We start from the raw sequence: 20,604 nt of genomic DNA, 5'->3' as shown, positions 1-20,604 counted from the left end.
CACCCCGTGAATGTTCACAGCGGCTGTCTGGGCCTTAGCAACCCAAATGTCCTCAAGGCGTGAACGGACCACGTCCGGCCTTGCCCCAGAGAGGAGTCGAGTGCTGCCGCCCAGCCCCGCCCGGATGAGGGGAAGGAGGCATCTGCACAGACTGCACCGACGACTCCATGGACACGACGTTCCTTTTGGGATTTACTTATTGGAAAAGCTGAGTTGTAGAGACAGAGACATGGAGAGAGAAAGAGAGAGAGGGACAGAGAAAGAGAGGGACAGAGAGAGAGAGGGACAGAGAGAGAGGGACAGAGAGAGAGAGGGACAGAGAGAGATCTTCCATCCAGTGTTCACTCCACAAACGGCTTCAAAGGCTGGGACTGGGCCAGGCTGGAGCCAGGAGCCTGGACACCATCCTGTGTGGCACAGAGGTGGCAGGCACCCAGGCTCTGGGGCCATCTTCTGCTGCTTTCCCAGGCACATTAGGAGCGGGCTGGACTGGAAGAAGAGCAGCCCACCCTCCAACCGCTGCCCACATGGAATGCCTGTGTCACACACAGTGGCTTAACCCACTGTGCACGGTGCTGGCCCATACAGGACATTCTTGCAAAACACAAACTTGTAGTGGTTTCCAGAGGCTGGGGAGGGGAGGAGGGCAGCCAGAGCGTGGCTGAGGAGTGTGCGGGTGATGGAGCTGGCTGTGTGTGGCAGCTGCTGGTTACAGCCCAGACAAGCCTAAAGCGACAGAGGCGACTATCTTGTGCTGGGATTTTTCTTCTATCTCGTCGTGTGGGGAGGCTATCGGCCTCACTGCTGGGAGAGCCGGGTCAGGGCCCACCTCCACTCCTGCTGGTGTGGCCCCGGGAGGCAGCACTGACAGCTGCACTACCTGGATTCTGCCACTCCCGCGGGAGACCTGGATGCACTTCCTGGCTCCTGGCCTCAGCCCTGGCCCAGCTCCGGCCGTGCAGGCCCTCGTCTGCCTGGCAAGTACACAAAGGATCTCTAAGACATAGAAGGCAGGTGCCCGTGCTGCAGCAGCCCCGCCCAGGGCAACACTGGGGTCCCCAGCAGCAGCACGTGACCTCAGGTGGCTGATCTCCCATCAGCCTGCCGGCTCCTCCCAAGCTCAGGGCACAGAGGGCTCCGCTCAGCGCCCCAGGGAGAGCCGTGTTCCTGGAGGGAACTCAGGGTCACAGACACCCGTGGGTCGGCCTGACCAGTGCCTGGGTGGGGTGGCCCGAGGGCGGGCAGCGGCCCCTGCTGCTCTGGTTGTCCCCATTTTGTGACTCTGGGAGGATGAGGACAGCGCAGCATGGCCATGCTGGGATGACCCCTGGGACGGCAGGGCCCCTATCTCCCCTGGACCCAGTGGAGAGACTGCGGCCAACGCCCCTGGAAGGCCCAGCAAGAGTGGTAGCCCCTCACCCGCCTCCCCCACCAGGCCCTGACCGCCTCTGTCATGGTGCCCAATAACAGACCCCACCCCCACAGCCCCTTCTGCTCCTCCCCTCTTCCCAGAAGAGCCAGGGCCTGGCTGGACTCTGCTCCCCGTATATAAGGGAGCCTGGGAGCTGAGCACCACCACACCCAGTGCTCAGCACCTCCAGCCCCTTGCAGCAGCCCAGCCCCGGCCTCACCATGTCTCTGACCAAGAGCGAGAGGACCATCATCATGTCCCTCTGGGACAAGGTCTCCTCCCAGTCTGAGGCCATCGGCACTGAGGCCCTGGAGAGGTAGGTGCCCCATGGGTCACAGCCTGAGTGTCCAGACCAGGGACGGGGAGAGGTCAGGAGGAGGGACGGTGACGCAGTGGCCAGTCTTCCTGCTCACGGCCTCCACCAGCAGCTGGGGACTGAGTGACAGGAACAGGGGAGCAGGGGCTGGGCTGGTCCGCAGTCCCTGTCTGAAATGCCCGTGTGCACTCCCTGTGGACTGCACGCTGGGTTTTGCCTTGCAAACACTGCGTGAAAGTGGGCTTCTCCTGACTGCTGGGTGTGGGGCGCCCGCCCCCAGGCTCTTCCTCAGCTTCCCGCAGACCAAGATCTCCTTCCCGCACTTCGACCTGCGCCCGGGCTCCGCGCAACTGCGGGCTCATGGAGCCGAAGTGGCGGCCGCGCTGGACGACGCAGTCAAGAACATGGACAACTTGGATAGCGCGCTGTCCTCTCTAAGCGACCTGCTCGCCTACAAGCTGCGCATTGACCCGGTCAACTTCAGGGTGAGCGCAGAGCACGGGCGACTGGGTGGGACGGGGCCTTGTGGGCAGGGCTGGGCGCGAGGTCCGGGCCGGGGTGGGGTCCTGGATCTGGGGAGGCCCTTGGTGTCTACCTCTCCGCCTGCTGCTGACCGCCCCCTGGCGCACAGCTCCTGTCCCACTGCCTGCAGGTCACCCTGGCCAGGAACCTGCCCAGAGACTTCACCGCCGAGGCCCAAGCTGCCTGGGACAAGTTCCTGGGCCGAATGTCTGACGTCAAGACCGCTAAGTAGTCCTGAGCGTTCTCCGCACCCCTGGACAGCCGGACACCCCTCCTGTGTCCCTGACCCGCCCGGGCACCCTCTCCACTCCCCAATAAACTCATGCAGAAGGATGAGCTGTGTCCCGCTTTCCTTGTGCCAGGGGAAAGGGGCAGAAGCTGTGCCCAGCGGGCCGGGTCGGTGTCCGCAGTGCGGGCCGACTCCCGCGACCCTAGCGGCTGCACTGGGGATCCGGCTGCTCCCTCCATCCCGGGGAGCATCCCCAGGTCCCTCGGAGAGTTCGAGCGGCACAGGCGCTCTGAGTCCCGCAGGCTGAAGGCTGGGCACTCCTTTGGCACAGGCCGGTCGTTGATCTCATAAGATCATGCAGGGCGGTGGCGCCGGCGCCGGCCAGGTACAATAAGTGCACCCGCCACATCCGGGTCCCGCTCCAGATCTCTGGCCAGGATCACACATCCGGGAGGTGCTGGGGCACAGTGGGTCCTGCGGGGTTACAGACCCTCAGCGAGGCCAGAGCAGGAACTCAGTTCAGGAGCAGGGAAGAGCTGTCACGGAGCCTCACGGCTGCCTGCAGGTGCTCCTCCCAGGAGCTACAACGGGAGCAGGGGCCTGGCTTCATTCACCCCGAGGCACTCCCTGTGGTCCGTGTGGTTCCTGGGTCTTTTACTTTAAACATGCTAATATACCTCGTGATGTGACAGAGTTTAGACATTACGGGTTTTTTAAAGGAGATTTATTTATTTGAAAGGCAGAGTTACAGAGAAAGAGGCAGAGACAGAGAACAAGAGATCTTCCATCTGCTGGATGGCTCCTCAAATGGCCACAGTGGCCAGGGCTGGGCCAGACCACAGTCAGGCGCCAGGAGCTTCTTCCAGACCTCCCCGTGGGTGCAGGGGCCCAAGCACCCAGGCGTCTCCCACTGCAGTCCCAGGAGCATCAGCAGGGCGCTGGGTCAGAAGTGGAGCCCCCGGGGCCTGAACTGCTGCCCACACGGGACTTGGGCTCCACAGGCAGCATCTTTCCCCGCTACGCCACTACTCCACCCTTAGCCTGAGTCCTAACAGCCTAGCCACACACGGGCCTGAAGGCATGTTGAGGGCAAGCTGAAGGTGGTGCCATGCAGCCTCGTGCTCCCCCTCCCAGCCCTGTCCAGGGGCCCCTCCCCCAATCCGAGTCTCCCCAGGCCCCAGTAAGGAGCTAGGGTACTGGGGCTCCCAGTCTTGGAAACAACTAACACAGTGAGGAGATCCTGGAAGACAGCTCCTGGCTGAGGATCCCAGACTGTGCCGGGGCGGCCAGGCAGATGGCACCCAGCCCTGAAGAGGGGTCCTGGGGCTGGGGTCTTGAGCCTGTTGTGCAGAGCTGCCCCTCCCCCACACACTGAGATCCTGTTCCCAGAGCTGTGAGGGAGGGGCTTAGAGAACTGACCCCACGTTACCTGCAGATATGGGTAAGCTGGACCGGGGAGTTCCCCTGCCTTCTGCCCCCTGCACCCCCCATCCCCGCAGCCCACCCCTGGTCTTTGAATAAAGTCTGAGTGAGTGGCCGACAGTGTCCGTGGAGTCTGTGACCTGAGGTGCAGGGCCGGCCTGGGGACACGTCCGTGCACGTGCCGAGGCCCCCTGTGCAGCTGCAGGGGACAGGAGTGGGCAACCGGCTGGTTCCTTCCTTCCTGCTTGCAAGTCCACGAGGGGCTGCTGAAAGAACCCCCCCCCGACACATGCACACACTCGTGCCACTCGGCTGCCTCCAGCCTGGGTCCCCGGCTCCCCCAGGATCTCGGGAGGGCACTGGCTCTCCCTCAGCCTCCCAAACGTACCCACCCACCCACCCACCCACCCACGGTGCAGACAAAACCGGAGGTCGAGTGCAGGCTGCAGATCCCAGCAGCACCCGGGGACGCTCACTCCTAAGACCCTTAGGTCGCGCTTGGGGCCAGTGAGGCCCAGTGCCCACGTGGCCACCCTGGGGCTGGCACCCCTGCCCTGAGGCAGCGGGGGCCCGGGGTGGACAGTGCCCGCGGCAGGCTTCCTTCCTGAAGAGGGAGGTTTGCCGTGCCATCCAGCCCCTGGCTAACACCAGTGTCCTCTCACGCCCAGTCTGGGGCTCCTCCTTGGAGGACACCGTGGCAGCCCCTTGGGCACCTCGGGGGCAGTGGGAGCCGTGGGAAGGGGCGTCTTCGCTCCTTGAGAGGAAGGGAGACAGGTGAGGGTGGGGCGCGACAGGTGCACCTGAGCAGGTGAGTGGGCAGACTGTGGTGCCGCCGTAGCCAGGAATGGTGGGGCACCGCCGTAGCCGGGAATGGTGGGGCACCGCCGTAGCCGGGAATGGTGGGGCACGGCTGAACCTGCAACACTGCCTGCTGAGGAGCAGCCGGGTGCAGGAGCCCACCCACTGGGGTAGAGACCCCGCTTCTCCGACCAGACGCCCAGCTCCGTGCAGCTCAGGTTGGGGAGCAGTGGTCATCGATGACCAGGCTGGAGACTCGGCTTCTTAGCCGCTGGCTTGCTTCCTCTGCTCCCGCCTGGGTTTTGTGGTCAGTCAGCAGAAGGGCGGGGGGGGGGGGCTCCAGTGCCCAGGTCTGTGGGAGGGGTGGAGGCACTGTGAGGGGACCACTTGGGGGTGCGGCTGGCAGGGCGTGACCCCATGTGCTCTGTGGGTCTCCTGGAGTTCCATTCAGGGACGTGGCCCCCACAAGTGCCAGGGCTCAGCAGTGGGAGACACACTGCCCGGAGGCGGCACACCCACATTAGGTGGACCACAGACGCCAGTCCTCTGCTGGCCCCGGCTGTGTCCGGCTTCCCCTGACCCCCGCGTGCCCTCTCGGGTCCAGGGCCACCTCTGCAGCAAGCAGAGGCGCTCACTTGCCTGGAATCACGGCAGGCCAGTCCTGCTTGGTTTAACCCAGAGTGGACACTGATAAGTGTCATAAGTAGAAAGTATAGCTAATTGGCGTCATGGGTATACAGCTGCTATTTAGTAGGTTAGGAATTTGTGTGTGTGGCTGTCTCTGTAATTACAATTACAACCTCAGTGCCTTAAGTCATCAACACTCAGCTTATAATGTCTGTGTGCATCTTGTTTCATAATTGGATAATGAATCTATATTCAAATTAATGTAACATTGATTTCTGTCCAAGAAAAATAAATGCAAGCATTTAAAAAATCTATGACTTTTTTTAAAAGTCCACATGTTGAATAATCCCATTTATTAAACACACACACACACACACACACAACAAGCAAATCCGTGGAAACAGAGAGGAGGTTGGTGGGCTGGAGGAGGGGCTGGAGGCACTGCCCCGGCAGTTTGGGAGTAGAGGTGGGGAGGGTCGCACGCGCTGGCTTGACAGCTCAGTGTGGGAGCTGCAAGGCTCGGCTAGGCACTCAGCAGGTGCAGGTGTTGGCCGCCCGCAACGGAACTCCTGCTGCGAGCCACCCCGACCGCGCGGCGGCCCAGCCCGGGAGTCGCTGTCACCATCTCGCGCAGCGCCCGCGCTCTGCCGGGGTTCCGCGTCCTGTCCAGGTCTCCCTCTGCGCGTGTGCATAACATGTGTCTCCACTGAATGTTTCAAATGTGTGTTTTGCTGAAAGGCCTGGGGTTCAGAGCGAGCCCGAAAGTGGCGGACCGAGACTGCGTGCGTGCGCGGGCCTCCGGGTGCGCGCGGCGGCGCCGCGGGGCGGGACGGGCCTGCGCCACGCCCCCAGAGGCCCGCGGGGACCCGGCCCGCCGCGCCCGCCGCGCCCGCCGCTGCCCGCCGCTGCCCGCCGCGCCCGCCGCTGCCCGCCGCTGCCCGCCGCTGCGGGATGGCGCTGTCGGCGGCGGAGCGGGCGCTGCTGCGCGCCCTGTGGAAGAAGCTGGGGAGCAACGTGGGCGTCTACGCGACCGAGGCCCTGGAGAGGTGCGCACCGGGAGGGCGCCCCCGGCCCGCCGCGCCCCGCGCCCGCGGGGCCCCCACACGCACCACATCCCCCTCCTCCCGCAGAACCTTGGAGGCCTTCCCGCGCACCAAGATCTACTTCTCCCACATGGACCTGAGCCCGGGCTCCGCCCAGGTCAGAGCCCACGGCCGCAAGGTGGCCGACGCGCTGACCCTCGCCGCAGACCACCTGGACGACCTGCCCGGCGCCCTGTCCGCTCTGAGCGACCTGCACGTGCGCACGCTGCGCGTGGACCCCCACCACTTCGGGGTGAGCGCCGGGACTTCGCCGGGGAGGGGGCTCCCCTAGGCGGGGTGGGGGAGGAGAATCGATGGACCGCGAGCGGGAACGACCCCTCCCTGCAGCTGCTGGGCCACTGTCTGCTGGTGACCCTCGCCCGGCACTACCCTGGAGACTTCGGCCCCGCCATGCACGCCTCGGTGGACAAATTCCTGCACCACGTGATCTCGGCGCTGACCTCCAAGTACCGCTGAATGGAGGGTGGGAGGTCGTGGGACGCCCCGCCCCCCGCGACGCCGTCGTGTTGGAGTAAAGCCCCGGGGCAGCAGCCTGAACCGAGTGCTCCCTGGGGATGTGTGTGTGGGGATGGCCTCGGGTCCGCAAACCAAGGGGCTGGCGGGTTTGGGGCACCAGGTCCCAAATTCGAATTCCTTGGCCTTGGCCAGGAGGGTGGCAGGCAGGAGGTGGTCGGGGGGCTGTTGACGCCCAGTCCAGGCCCTTCGCAGTACTGCTCGCTTAGTCCTCCTGGACTCCGCTCAAACCCAGCTGCACAGGCCTGGTGCCAGGCCGAGGCCCTTCTGTCTCCCGGGGCGGAGTCCGGCCTAGGCCCTGGCAGCCGCACAGCGGACAATCGGGGAAGGGAGCCCCCTGCTGCCCAGCGCAGGAACCGGGCCCTGGACGTCGGAGGTCCGTGGCGAGACAGGACCCCTGGACCAGCCTTGCAGCCCACGGGGCTGGCGGGACCCCACCCCTCCCTGGAAAGCCAGAGCTGCCCTCGCCCAGGATTTTGCCTCAGATGTGCAGTCACGGCCACTGCAGAAACTCCACCTTCTGTCCCTACTTCTTCGAGGTCCACGTGACACACGGCAAACTCACTCCTGCACGGCAGTACCGCTCGGCAGAAGCAGCCACATGGAGACACACAGCATTCTTTTGAGAGGGTTGATTTGAGAGGCAGAGTGACGAGGGGTGGGGTGGGGGAAGGTCTTCCACCGCTGGTTCACTCCCCAGACCTGCGATGTCCGAGGCCAGGAACCTGGAGCTCCATCCGGGTCTCCGACCGCATCTGCCCTCCCCGGCACCTGGATCAGAAGTGCACAGGAGCTGGGACTTGAGCCAGGCACTGCTACGTGGGACAAGGATGTCTGTAAACTGTGGTTTCTGGGGCGCCTGCGAGGTGTTCCCAGGAGAGAAGCGAGCTCAGGGGAAGATCCGCCGGCGTGGGTGTCGGGCCTAGCAGCCGAGATGCCCAGGCTGTGCCAGGACTTGATGCCTGGCTCCTGCGGACTCTGGGGGGTGACAGTCACTTCAAGCACCTGGGCCCCTGCCACCCATGTGGGAGCCCTGCATTTCCAGTCTGGGCTCCTGGCGTTGGCTTGGCCCGGCCACCGCCACTGCGGGCACCGGCAGTGAGCCAGATGGAAGGTCGTCCCTTTCACATAAATATTTGTGTAGTTTGGTGCGGTTTAGTGTATTTGCAGTGCTGGGTGCCCTGGCTCACCACGTTCTGGAACTTTTCTTCTTTAAAGATTTGTCCATTAGTAAGCAGCTGGGACTGGGCCAGGCTGAAGCCAGGAGCCTCCGGCATTCGTGGCAGGGGCCCAGCTGCTGCCTCCCCAGGGGCGTTAGTGGGACGCTGGGTTGGGAACAGAGCAGCTGGGCCTCAAACCAACACTGACACGAGCTTAACCCGCGGAGCCCCATCGGGGCACCGAGACCGCACAACTTCTAGAGGACCACAATGCTGACGACGGTGCTTTGTCTGCCAAGACGCCCATGCAGTGTGGGGCAGGTGTTTAGCTCAGCTGTTAGGGAGCTCCTCGCTCCGGCTTCTCGCGCATGTAGTGCCGGCTCAAGTTGTTGGGTTCCTGCCCCCCACATGGGAGACCCGCACTCAACTCCTGTCTCCCAGAGAGAAGTTAACTACTGGAGGAGGGCTCTCCATTTACCTCCGAAACAATAAATTTAAAAACTATTTTTAAAGATTTATTTGAAAGGCAGAGTTTCAGGGAGAGACAGAGACTGAGTGAGATCTTCCATCTGATGTTTCACTCCACTAACGGCAGCGATAGCAGGAGCAGGGTGGATCCGCAGCTGGGAGCCAGGAGCCGGGAACTTCCTCCACGTCTCCCCGTGGGTGCAGGGGCCCAAGCACCAGGCGTCTCCCACTGCAGTCCCAGGAGCATCAGCAGGGCGCTGGGTCAGAAGTGGAGCCCCCGGGGCCTGAACTGCTGCCCACACGGGACTTGGGCTCCACAGGCAGCATCTTTCCCCGCTACGCCACTACTCCACCCTTAGCCTGAGTCCTAACCGCCTAGCCACACACGGGCCTGAAGGCATGTTGAGGGCAAGCTGAAGGTGGTGCCATGCAGCCTCGTGCCCCCCCTCGGCCCTGTCCAGGGGCCCCTCCCCCAATCCGAGTCTCCCCAGGCCCCAGTAAGGAGCTAGGGTACTGGGGCTCCCAGTCTTGGAAACAACTAACACAGTGAGGAGATCCTGGAAGACAGCTCCTGGCTGAGGATCCCAGACTGTGCCGGGGCCGCCAGGCAGATGGCACCCAGCCCTGAAGAGGGGTCCTGGGGCTGGGGTCTTGAGCCTGTTGTGCAGAGCTGCCCCTCCCCCACATACTGAGATCCTGTTCCCAGAGCTGTGAGGGAGGGGCTTAGAGAACTGACCCCACGTTACCTGCAGATATGGGTAAGCTGGACCGGGGAGTTCCCCTGCCCCCTGTCCCCTCCCGCATCCCCACTCTGCACCCCACCCCTGGTCTTTGAATAAAGCTTGAAAGTCAGTGGAGTCTCTGTGTCCCTGAGGTGGGGGAGATGGGCTGGAGGACTCCACGGGCACACACTGACCCCCTCTGCAGCAGCTGTGGGGCAGGAGTGGGCAGGGGAGGAGGCCCCAGATTCCTCAGGGGGAAAGGTGTCCTGGGGCCAGCACCCTCCTTTGAAATATGGCCAACTACATCACACCCACCAAACAGAAGCAGGCTGTCCTACACAGAGGCAGCCACCAGAAATCCTCTCTCACTGACACCCATCCCCTGGAACCAGGGCCCCGGGTTGGAGAGTTCGTGTCGGGGGCTCCCCTCCCCTCCTCTGTTGCACAGCCCCAGAGCCAGACCCTGGGCAGGCCCCTGGTGCCCTGCTTCCTGAGTCCTGCAGGCTGGCCAGGAGCTTGCTGTGTGCCCAGGCCTCTGGCATCTCCCTCGTCCACGGCTGGCACCCCTGGAACTGGCCCCTGTCCTAGTGCAGACAGCCCAGACTCCGGCAGCTCTGGCACACCTTCCTGGCTGAATGCCCTGGGAGCGCCATCAGGCGTCCAGCCTGGCCCAACCCAGCACAAGCCTGGGCACCAGCCCTCGTAGCACTCTGGGCAGTGTCAGGCCCTGGCACCGCTTTCTCTGCCATGGCCCCGGCTGAGCCGTTGGCAGCTCCCTCCCCACCACCAACTCCCCCTGCACAGCCCCATCCATCTTCACTCAATATACAAAAACACTGAAGAAATAACCAGGGGTGTGTGTTGGCACAGTGAAAAGTCACACCCACATCCCTGAGTGCCTGGGTCTGGGTCCTGGCTCCATGTGCGTCAGATCCATTTCTTGCACATGCACCCTGGGAAGGAGGGAGGTGATGACTCAAGGACTTGGGTTCCTGACAGGCTTGGAGACACTGGCTCCCGGCTTAGGCCAGCACAGCTGGAGCTGTTGCAGCTCTTTGGGAAGTGAACCAGTGGGTGGGAGTGCTACCTCCCTTACTCTCTTCTCTCTGTCTTTCAAATACAGAAACATCTTGACAGAGAGAGACAGAGACAGGATCAGGCGTTGTGTGGCCCCTGATGAAGCGCCCTTGGGAGGCCTGCATGTCGTACCAGAGTGCCCGTTGAAGCCCTGCTGCTTCCCTCCCTCAGCTCCCTGGGATGCAGTGGGTGACGACCCCTGTACTTAGGGCCCTGCCACCCAGGTGCGACCCGGATGGAGTTCCTCCTGGTTTGCCCAGCTCAGCCCAGTGAAAGCATATGGGGAGTGAAGTAGCAGATGGGAGACCAATCCGAGGACTTCCCTATCTTTGTGTCACTCTGCCTTTCAATTCAGTACATAAATAAATAAGTCATTCAAAACAAAATTAGGCCGGATCCGCAGCTCAGTAGGCTAATCCTCGGCCTGCGGCGCCGGCACCCCGGGTTCTAGTCCCGGCTGGGGCACCGGATTCTGTCCGGTTGCTCCTCTTCCAGTCCAGCTCTCTGCCCTGGCCCGGGAGTGCAGTGGAGGATGGCCCAGGTCCTTGGGCCCTGCACCCGCATGGGAGACCAGGAGGAAGCACCTGGCTCCGGGCTTCGGATCAGCATGGTGTACCGGCCGCAGCAGCCATTGGAGGGTGAACCAATGGAAAAGGAATGAGCACAGCATGGGGTTGCTGTCATGGCACAGGGCCCTGTGGCTTAGCCGCCTGCACCTGGCATCAAACTGGAGTCCCTGGCGCTCCACCTCTGACCCAGCTCCATGCTACCAGCCTGGGAAAAGCAGGGGACGGTGGCCCCAAGTGTTTGGGCCCTTGAACCCACCTGGGAGACCTGGGTGGAGCCCCTCTCCTGGTTTCAGCCTGGGTCACTTAAGGCCTTTGTGGCAGCAGAGCTGTGGGCCGGCAGTGGAGGAGCTCTCTTTCCCTGTCTCTCCCGCTCTCTTGGAAGTCTTTCAATAAATCAATAAAAGAGAAGGAAGCCTGTGTTCCCACGGAGCCCACCCCGTGAATGTTCACAGCGGCTGTCTGGGCCATAGCAACCCAAATGTCCTCAAGGCGTGAACGGACCACGTCCGGCCTTGCCCCAGAGAGGAGTCGAGTGCTGCCGCCCAGCCCCGCCCGGATGAAGGGGAAGGAGGCATCTGCACAGACTGCACCGACGACTCCATGGACACGACGTTCCTTTTGGGATTTACTTATTGGAAAAGCTGAGTTGTAGAGACAGAGACATGGCGAGAGAAAGAGAGAGAGGGACACAAAGAGAGAGAGGGACAGAGAGAGAGAGGGACAGAGAGAGATCTTCCATCCAGGGTTCACTCCACAAACGGCTTCGAAGGCTGGGACTGGGCCAGGCTGGAGCCAGGAGCCTGATTCCATCCTGTGTGGCACGGAGGTGGCAGGCACCCAGGCTCTGGGGCCATCTTCTGCTGCTTTCCCAGGCACTGTAAGAGGGAGCTGGACTGTGTGGCAGGAAGGAACAGGGGAGCAGGGGCTGGGCTGGGCCGCAGTCCCTGTCTGAAATGCCCGTGTGCGCTCCCTGTGGACTGCACGCTGGGTTTTGCCTTGCAAAGACTGTGTAAAATGTGCTTTCCTGACTGCCGGGTGTGGGGCCCCCTCCCCCGGCTCTTCCTCAGATTCCCAAATACCAGGACCCACTTCTCGCACATCCCCCGCATACGGCCTCGGCGCAGGTGCACACTCATGGCGTCAAGCTGGCATGGCGGTGGACAACGCGGTCAAGAACATGGACAACTTGGATGGCACGCTGTCCACGCTGAGGCACACGCTCCCCTACATGCTTCGCGTGGACCCGGTCAACTTCAGGGTGAGCGCAGAGCACAGACTCCCTCCTGTGGGCAGGGTTGGGGTCTGGGGCTGCCCACCCGCCCTGACTGCCCCCTGCCACGCAGCTGCTGCCCAACTGCCTGCTGGTCACCCTGGCCGGGTACCTGTCCAGGGACTTCACCGCCGAGTCGCAACTCACCTGGGACAAGTTCCTGCGCCACGTGTTCATCATCCTGACCGAGAAGTACCCCTGAGAACACTCAGCACCCCTGGACAGCCGGACACCCCTCCCGTGTCCCTGACCCGCCCGGGCACCCTCTCCACTCCCCAATAAACTCATGCAGAAGGATGAGCTGTGTCCCGCGTTCCTTGTGCCAGGGGAAAGGGGCAGAAGCTGTGCCCAGCGGGCCGGGTCGGTGTCCGCAGTGCAGGCCGACTCCCGCGACCCTAGGGGCTGCACTGGGGATCCAGCCGCTCCCTCCATCCCGGGGAGCATCCCCAGGTCCCTCGGAGAGTTCGAGCGGCACAGGCGCTCTGAGTCCCGCAGGCTGAAGGCTGGGCACTCCTTTGGCACAGGCCGGTCGTTGATCTCATAAGATCATGCAGGGCGGTGGCGCCGGCGCCGGCCAGGTACAATAAGCGCACCCGCCACATCCGGGTCCCGCTCCAGATCTCTGGCCAGGATCACACATCCGGGAGGTGCTGGGGCACAGTGGGTCCTGCGGGGATACAGACCCTCAGCGAGGCCAGAGCAGGAACTCAGTTCAGGAGCAGGGAAGAGCTGTCACTAGCCGTCAAGTCAGCTAAGGCCTTCGTGGCAGCAGAGCTGTGGGCCGGCAGATGGAGGAGCTCTCTCTTCTGTCTCTGCCTCTCTCTTGGAAGTCTTTCACTAAATGAATAAAATAATTTCAGCAAAACACTTGTACTAATATTCACCAGAAACAATAGAGCAGAGGCGTCCATGCTAGCAGAGGCACAGGGTGAGCCACAGGGACACACGACGGCACGCTGTCAGGACAGCCCGGAGGGACACGGTGGCACATTGCAGGCCGTGGCCCGTCCCTTCATGCCGACAGGGCGGGAACAGGGCAGCATCCTAGGATGTCAGAGACACACGTGTCTACCCTGCTGGGAACCCTGCACAGAAGGAAGCCTGTGTTCCCACGGAGCCCACCCCGTGAATGTTCACAGCGGCTGTCTGGGCCTTAGCAACCCAAATGTCCTCAAGGCGTGAACGGACCACGTCCGGCCTTGCCCCAGAGAGGAGTCGAGTGCTGCCGCCCAGCCCCGCCCGGATGAGGGGAAGGAGGCATCTGCACAGACTGCACCGACGACTCCATGGACACGACGTTCCTTTTGGGATTTACTTATTGGAAAAGCTGAGTTGTAGAGACAGAGACATGGAGAGAGAAAGAGAGAGAGGGACAGAGAAAGAGAGGGACAGAGAGAGAGAGGGACAGAGAGAGAGGGACAGAGAGAGAGAGGGACAGAGAGAGATCTTCCATCCAGTGTTCACTCCACAAACGGCTTCAAAGGCTGGGACTGGGCCAGGCTGGAGCCAGGAGCCTGGACACCATCCTGTGTGGCACAGAGGTGGCAGGCACCCAGGCTCTGGGGCCATCTTCTGCTGCTTTCCCAGGCACATTAGGAGCGGGCTGGACTGGAAGAAGAGCAGCCCACCCTCCAACCGCTGCCCACATGGAATGCCTGTGTCACACACAGTGGCTTAACCCACTGTGCACGGTGCTGGCCCATACAGGACATTCTTGCAAAACACAAACTTGTAGTGGTTTCCAGAGGCTGGGGAGGGGAGGAGGGCAGCCAGAGCGTGGCTGAGGAGTGTGCGGGTGATGGAGCTGGCTGTGTGTGGCAGCTGCTGGTTACAGCCCAGACAAGCCTAAAGCGACAGAGGCGACTATCTTGTGCTGGGATTTTTCTTCTATCTCGTCGTGTGGGGAGGCTATCGGCCTCACTGCTGGGAGAGCCGGGTCAGGGCCCACCTCCACTCCTGCTGGTGTGGCCCCGGGAGGCAGCACTGACAGCTGCACTACCTGGATTCTGCCACTCCCGCGGGAGACCTGGATGCACTTCCTGGCTCCTGGCCTCAGCCCTGGCCCAGCTCCGGCCGTGCAGGCCCTCGTCTGCCTGGCAAGTACACAAAGGATCTCTAAGACATAGAAGGCAGGTGCCCGTGCTGCAGCAGCCCCGCCCAGGGCAACACTGGGGTCCCCAGCAGCAGCACGTGACCTCAGGTGGCTGATCTCCCATCAGCCTGCCGGCTCCTCCCAAGCTCAGGGCACAGAGGGCTCCGCTCAGCGCCCCAGGGAGAGCCGTGTTCCTGGAGGGAACTCAGGGTCACAGACACCCGTGGGTCGGCCTGACCAGTGCCTGGGTGGGGTGGCCCGAGGGCGGGCAGCGGCCCCTGCTGCTCTGGTTGTCCCCATTTTGTGACTCTGGGAGGATGAGGACAGCGCAGCATGGCCATGCTGGGATGACCCCTGGGACGGCAGGGCCCCTATCTCCCCTGGACCCAGTGGAGAGACTGCGGCCAACGCCCCTGGAAGGCCCAGCAAGAGTGGTAGCCCCTCACCCGCCTCCCCCACCAGGCCCTGACCGCCTCTGTCATGGTGCCCAATAACAGACCCCACCCCCACAGCCCCTTCTGCTCCTCCCCTCTTCCCAGAAGAGCCAGGGCCTGGCTGGACTCTGCTCCCCGTATATAAGGGAGCCTGGGAGCTGAGCACCACCACACCCAGTGCTCAGCACCTCCAGCCCCTTGCAGCAGCCCAGCCCCGGCCTCACCATGTCTCTGACCAAGAGCGAGAGGACCATCATCATGTCCCTCTGGGACAAGGTCTCCTCCCAGTCTGAGGCCATCGGCACTGAGGCCCTGGAGAGGTAGGTGCCCCATGGGTCACAGCCTGAGTGTCCAGACCAGGGACGGGGAGAGGTCAGGAGGAGGGACGGTGACGCAGTGGCCAGTCTTCCTGCTCACGGCCTCCACCAGCAGCTGGGGACTGAGTGACAGGAACAGGGGAGCAGGGGCTGGGCTGGTCCGCAGTCCCTGTCTGAAATGCCCGTGTGCACTCCCTGTGGACTGCACGCTGGGTTTTGCCTTGCAAACACTGCGTGAAAGTGGGCTTCTCCTGACTGCTGGGTGTGGGGCGCCCGCCCCCAGGCTCTTCCTCAGCTTCCCGCAGACCAAGATCTCCTTCCCGCACTTCGACCTGCGCCCGGGCTCCGCGCAACTGCGGGCTCATGGAGCCGAAGTGGCGGCCGCGCTGGACGACGCGGTCAAGAACATGGACAACTTGGATAGCGCGCTGTCCTCTCTAAGCGACCTGCTCGCCTACAAGCTGCGCATTGACCCGGTCAACTTCAGGGTGAGCGCAGAGCACGGGCGACTGGGTGGGACGGGGCCTTGTGGGCAGGGCTGGGCGCGAGGTCCGGGCCGGGGTGGGGTCCTGGATCTGGGGAGGCCCTTGGTGTCTACCTCTCCGCCTGCTGCTGACCGCCCCCTGGCGCACAGCTCCTGTCCCACTGCCTGCAGGTCACCCTGGCCAGGAACCTGCCCAGAGACTTCACCGCCGAGGCCCAAGCTGCCTGGGACAAGTTCCTGGGCCGAATGTCTGACGTCAAGACCGCTAAGTAGTCCTGAGCGTTCTCCGCACCCCTGGACAGCCGGACACCCCTCCTGTGTCCCTGACCCGCCCGGGCACCCTCTCCACTCCCCAATAAACTCATGCAGAAGGATGAGCTGTGTCCCGCTTTCCTTGTGCCAGGGGAAAGGGGCAGAAGCTGTGCCCAGCGGGCCGGGTCGGTGTCCGCAGTGCGGGCCGACTCCCGCGACCCTAGCGGCTGCACTGGGGATCCGGCTGCTCCCTCCATCCCGGGGAGCATCCCCAGGTCCCTCGGAGAGTTCGAGCGGCACAGGCGCTCTGAGTCCCGCAGGCTGAAGGCTGGGCACTCCTTTGGCACAGGCCGGTCGTTGATCTCATAAGATCATGCAGGGCGGTGGCGCCGGCGCCGGCCAGGTACAATAAGTGCACCCGCCACATCCGGGTCCCGCTCCAGATCTCTGGCCAGGATCACACATCCGGGAGGTGCTGGGGCACAGTGGGTCCTGCGGGGTTACAGACCCTCAGCGAGGCCAGAGCAGGAACTCAGTTCAGGAGCAGGGAAGAGCTGTCACGGAGCCTCACGGCTGCCTGCAGGTGCTCCTCCCAGGAGCTACAACGGGAGCAGGGGCCTGGCTTCATTCACCCCGAGGCACTCCCTGTGGTCCGTGTGGTTCCTGGGTCTTTTACTTTAAACATGCTAATATACCTCGTGATGTGACAGAGTTTAGACATTACGGGTTTTTTAAAGGAGATTTATTTATTTGAAAGGCAGAGTTACAGAGAAAGAGGCAGAGACAGAGAACAAGAGATCTTCCATCTGCTGGATGGCTCCTCAAATGGCCACAGTGGCCAGGGCTGGGCCAGACCACAGTCAGGCGCCAGGAGCTTCTTCCAGACCTCCCCGTGGGTGCAGGGGCCCAAGCACCCAGGCGTCTCCCACTGCAGTCCCAGGAGCATCAGCAGGGCGCTGGGTCAGAAGTGGAGCCCCCGGGGCCTGAACTGCTGCCCACACGGGACTTGGGCTCCACAGGCAGCATCTTTCCCCGCTACGCCACTACTCCACCCTTAGCCTGAGTCCTAACAGCCTAGCCACACACGGGCCTGAAGGCATGTTGAGGGCAAGCTGAAGGTGGTGCCATGCAGCCTCGTGCTCCCCCTCCCAGCCCTGTCCAGGGGCCCCTCCCCCAATCCGAGTCTCCCCAGGCCCCAGTAAGGAGCTAGGGTACTGGGGCTCCCAGTCTTGGAAACAACTAACACAGTGAGGAGATCCTGGAAGACAGCTCCTGGCTGAGGATCCCAGACTGTGCCGGGGCGGCCAGGCAGATGGCACCCAGCCCTGAAGAGGGGTCCTGGGGCTGGGGTCTTGAGCCTGTTGTGCAGAGCTGCCCCTCCCCCACATACTGAGATCCTGTTCCCAGAGCTGTGAGGGAGGGGCTTAGAGAACTGACCCCACGTTACCTGCAGATATGGGTAAGCTGGACCGGGGAGTTCCCCTGCCTTCTGCCCCCTGCACCCCCCATCCCCGCAGCCCACCCCTGGTCTTTGAATAAAGTCTGAGTGAGTGGCCGACAGTGTCCGTGGAGTCTGTGACCTGAGGTGCAGGGCCGGCCTGGGGACACGTCCGTGCACGTGCCGAGGCCCCCTGTGCAGCTGCAGGGGACAGGAGTGGGCAACCGGCTGGTTCCTTCCTTCCTGCTTGCAAGTCCACGAGGGGCTGCTGAAAGAACCCCCCCCCGACACATGCACACACTCGTGCCACTCGGCTGCCTCCAGCCTGGGTCCCCGGCTCCCCCAGGATCTCGGGAGGGCACTGGCTCTCCCTCAGCCTCCCAAACGTACCCACCCACCCACCCACCCACCCACGGTGCAGACAAAACCGGAGGTCGAGTGCAGGCTGCAGATCCCAGCAGCACCCGGGGACGCTCACTCCTAAGACCCTTAGGTCGCGCTTGGGGCCAGTGAGGCCCAGTGCCCACGTGGCCACCCTGGGGCTGGCACCCCTGCCCTGAGGCAGCGGGGGCCCGGGGTGGACAGTGCCCGCGGCAGGCTTCCTTCCTGAAGAGGGAGGTTTGCCGTGCCATCCAGCCCCTGGCTAACACCAGTGTCCTCTCACGCCCAGTCTGGGGCTCCTCCTTGGAGGACACCGTGGCAGCCCCTTGGGCACCTCGGGGGCAGTGGGAGCCGTGGGAAGGGGCGTCTTCGCTCCTTGAGAGGAAGGGAGACAGGTGAGGGTGGGGCGCGACAGGTGCACCTGAGCAGGTGAGTGGGCAGACTGTGGTGCCGCCGTAGCCAGGAATGGTGGGGCACCGCCGTAGCCGGGAATGGTGGGGCACCGCCGTAGCCGGGAATGGTGGGGCACGGCTGAACCTGCAACACTGCCTGCTGAGGAGCAGCCGGGTGCAGGAGCCCACCCACTGGGGTAGAGACCCCGCTTCTCCGACCAGACGCCCAGCTCCGTGCAGCTCAGGTTGGGGAGCAGTGGTCATCGATGACCAGGCTGGAGACTCGGCTTCTTAGCCGCTGGCTTGCTTCCTCTGCTCCCGCCTGGGTTTTGTGGTCAGTCAGCAGAAGGGCGGGGGGGGGGGGGGGCTCCAGTGCCCAGGTCTGTGGGAGGGGTGGAGGCACTGTGAGGGGACCACTTGGGGGTGCGGCTGGCAGGGCGTGACCCCATGTGCTCTGTGGGTCTCCTGGAGTTCCATTCAGGGACGTGGCCCCCACAAGTGCCAGGGCTCAGCAGTGGGAGACACACTGCCCGGAGGCGGCACACCCACATTAGGTGGACCACAGACGCCAGTCCTCTGCTGGCCCCGGCTGTGTCCGGCTTCCCCTGACCCCCGCGTGCCCTCTCGGGTCCAGGGCCACCTCTGCAGCAAGCAGAGGCGCTCACTTGCCTGGAATCACGGCAGGCCAGTCCTGCTTGGTTTAACCCAGAGTGGACACTGATAAGTGTCATAAGTAGAAAGTATAGCTAATTGGCGTCATGGGTATACAGCTGCTATTTAGTAGGTTAGGAATTTGTGTGTGTGGCTGTCTCTGTAATTACAATTACAACCTCAGTGCCTTAAGTCATCAACACTCAGCTTATAATGTCTGTGTGCATCTTGTTTCATAATTGGATAATGAATCTATATTCAAATTAATGTAACATTGATTTCTGTCCAAGAAAAATAAATGCAAGCATTTAAAAAATCTATGACTTTTTTTAAAAGTCCACATGTTGAATAATCCCATTTATTAAACACACACACACACACACACACAACAAGCAAATCCGTGGAAACAGAGAGGAGGTTGGTGGGCTGGAGGAGGGGCTGGAGGCACTGCCCCGGCAGTTTGGGAGTAGAGGTGGGGAGGGTCGCACGCGCTGGCTTGACAGCTCAGTGTGGGAGCTGCAAGGCTCGGCTAGGCACTCAGCAGGTGCAGGTGTTGGCCGCCCGCAACGGAACTCCTGCTGCGAGCCACCCCGACCGCGCGGCGGCCCAGCCCGGGAGTCGCTGTCACCATCTCGCGCAGCGCCCGCGCTCTGCCGGGGTTCCGCGTCCTGTCCAGGTCTCCCTCTGCGCGTGTGCATAACATGTGTCTCCACTGAATGTTTCAAATGTGTGTTTTGCTGAAAGGCCTGGGGTTCAGAGCGAGCCCGAAAGTGGCGGACCGAGACTGCGTGCGTGCGCGGGCCTCCGGGTGCGCGCGGCGGCGCCGCGGGGCGGGACGGGCCTGCGCCACGCCCCCAGAGGCCCGCGGGGACCCGGCCCGCCGCGCCCGCCGCGCCCGCCGCTGCCCGCCGCGCCCGCCGCTGCCCGCCGCTGCCCGCCGCTGCCCGCCGCTGCGGGATGGCGCTGTCGGCGGCGGAGCGGGCGCTGCTGCGCGCCCTGTGGAAGAAGCTGGGGAGCAACGTGGGCGTCTACGCGACCGAGGCCCTGGAGAGGTGCGCACCGGGAGGGCGCCCCCGGCCCGCCGCGCCCCGCGCCCGCGGGGCCCCCACACGCACCACATCCCCCTCCTCCCGCAGAACCTTGGAGGCCTTCCCGCGCACCAAGATCTACTTCTCCCACATGGACCTGAGCCCGGGCTCCGCCCAGGTCAGAGCCCACGGCCGCAAGGTGGCCGACGCGCTGACCCTCGCCGCAGACCACCTGGACGACCTGCCCGGCGCCCTGTCCGCTCTGAGCGACCTGCACGTGCGCACGCTGCGCGTGGACCCCCACCACTTCGGGGTGAGCGCCGGGACTTCGCCGGGGAGGGGGCTCCCCTAGGCGGGGTGGGGGAGGAGAATCGATGGACCGCGAGCGGGAACGACCCCTCCCTGCAGCTGCTGGGCCACTGTCTGCTGGTGACCCTCGCCCGGCACTACCCTGGAGACTTCGGCCCCGCCATGCACGCCTCGGTGGACAAATTCCTGCACCACGTGATCTCGGCGCTGACCTCCAAGTACCGCTGAATGGAGGGTGGGAGGTCGTGGGACGCCCCGCCCCCCGCGACGCCGTCGTGTTGGAGTAAAGCCCCGGGGCAGCAGCCTGAACCGAGTGCTCCCTGGGGATGTGTGTGTGGGGATGGCCTCGGGTCCGCAAACCAAGGGGCTGGCGGGTTTGGGGCACCAGGTCCCAAATTCGAATTCCTTGGCCTTGGCCAGGAGGGTGGCAGGCAGGAGGTGGTCGGGGGGCTGTTGACGCCCAGTCCAGGCCCTTCGCAGTACTGCTCGCTTAGTCCTCCTGGACTCCGCTCAAACCCAGCTGCACAGGCCTGGTGCCAGGCCGAGGCCCTTCTGTCTCCCGGGGCGGAGTCCGGCCTAGGCCCTGGCAGCCGCACAGCGGACAATCGGGGAAGGGAGC

General features: G+C 63.4%; 5 protein-coding genes across 5 annotated transcripts; all 5 read left to right on the top strand.

Moving 5' to 3' along the window:
• Nucleotides 1-1,632: 1,632 nt before the first annotated feature.
• On the top strand, nucleotides 1,633-2,481 carry LOC100357627 (hemoglobin subunit zeta). Its single transcript, XM_070063795.2, has 3 exons — nucleotides 1,633-1,727; nucleotides 2,008-2,212; nucleotides 2,380-2,481. The coding sequence occupies exons 1-3, from the start codon at nucleotides 1,633-1,635 to the stop codon at nucleotides 2,479-2,481; spliced, it is 402 nt and encodes a 133-aa protein (XP_069919896.1).
• A 3,714-nt stretch (nucleotides 2,482-6,195) lies between these two features.
• Nucleotides 6,196-9,421, top strand: LOC149120674 (hemoglobin subunit theta-1-like). The gene is made up of 3 exons (XM_089321656.1): nucleotides 6,196-6,371; nucleotides 6,456-6,660; nucleotides 6,756-9,421. Exons 1-3 carry the CDS (start codon nucleotides 6,277-6,279, stop codon nucleotides 6,882-6,884), a joined length of 429 nt encoding a protein of 142 aa, XP_089177782.1. The 5' UTR covers nucleotides 6,196-6,276; the 3' UTR covers nucleotides 6,885-9,421.
• A 1,841-nt stretch (nucleotides 9,422-11,262) lies between these two features.
• On the top strand, nucleotides 11,263-12,502 carry LOC138846919 (hemoglobin subunit zeta-like). Its single transcript, XM_070063941.2, has 2 exons — nucleotides 11,263-12,195; nucleotides 12,281-12,502. Exons 1-2 carry the CDS (start codon nucleotides 12,088-12,090, stop codon nucleotides 12,407-12,409), a joined length of 237 nt encoding a protein of 78 aa, XP_069920042.2. The 5' UTR covers nucleotides 11,263-12,087; the 3' UTR covers nucleotides 12,410-12,502.
• Nucleotides 12,503-14,954: 2,452 nt separating this feature from the next.
• On the top strand, nucleotides 14,955-15,885 carry LOC138843081 (hemoglobin subunit zeta-like). Its single transcript, XM_070063793.2, has 3 exons — nucleotides 14,955-15,053; nucleotides 15,334-15,538; nucleotides 15,685-15,885. The coding sequence occupies exons 1-3, from the start codon at nucleotides 14,959-14,961 to the stop codon at nucleotides 15,805-15,807; spliced, it is 423 nt and encodes a 140-aa protein (XP_069919894.1). The 5' UTR covers nucleotides 14,955-14,958; the 3' UTR covers nucleotides 15,808-15,885.
• A 3,720-nt stretch (nucleotides 15,886-19,605) lies between these two features.
• On the top strand, nucleotides 19,606-20,213 carry HBQ1 (hemoglobin subunit theta 1). Its single transcript, NM_001171416.1, has 3 exons — nucleotides 19,606-19,700; nucleotides 19,785-19,989; nucleotides 20,085-20,213. The coding sequence occupies exons 1-3, from the start codon at nucleotides 19,606-19,608 to the stop codon at nucleotides 20,211-20,213; spliced, it is 429 nt and encodes a 142-aa protein (NP_001164887.1).
• Nucleotides 20,214-20,604: the final 391 nt, after the last annotated feature.

Source organism: Oryctolagus cuniculus, chromosome 19 (genome assembly GCF_051225735.1).
Source record: "Oryctolagus cuniculus isolate XC-2025 breed Fujian yellow rabbit chromosome 19, ASM5122573v1, whole genome shotgun sequence".
In the NCBI taxonomy this organism is placed as follows: domain Eukaryota; kingdom Metazoa; phylum Chordata; class Mammalia; order Lagomorpha; family Leporidae; genus Oryctolagus; species Oryctolagus cuniculus.
Note: the sequence above shows the minus strand (reverse complement) of the source record. Positions and strands in the feature narration are given on the sequence as shown.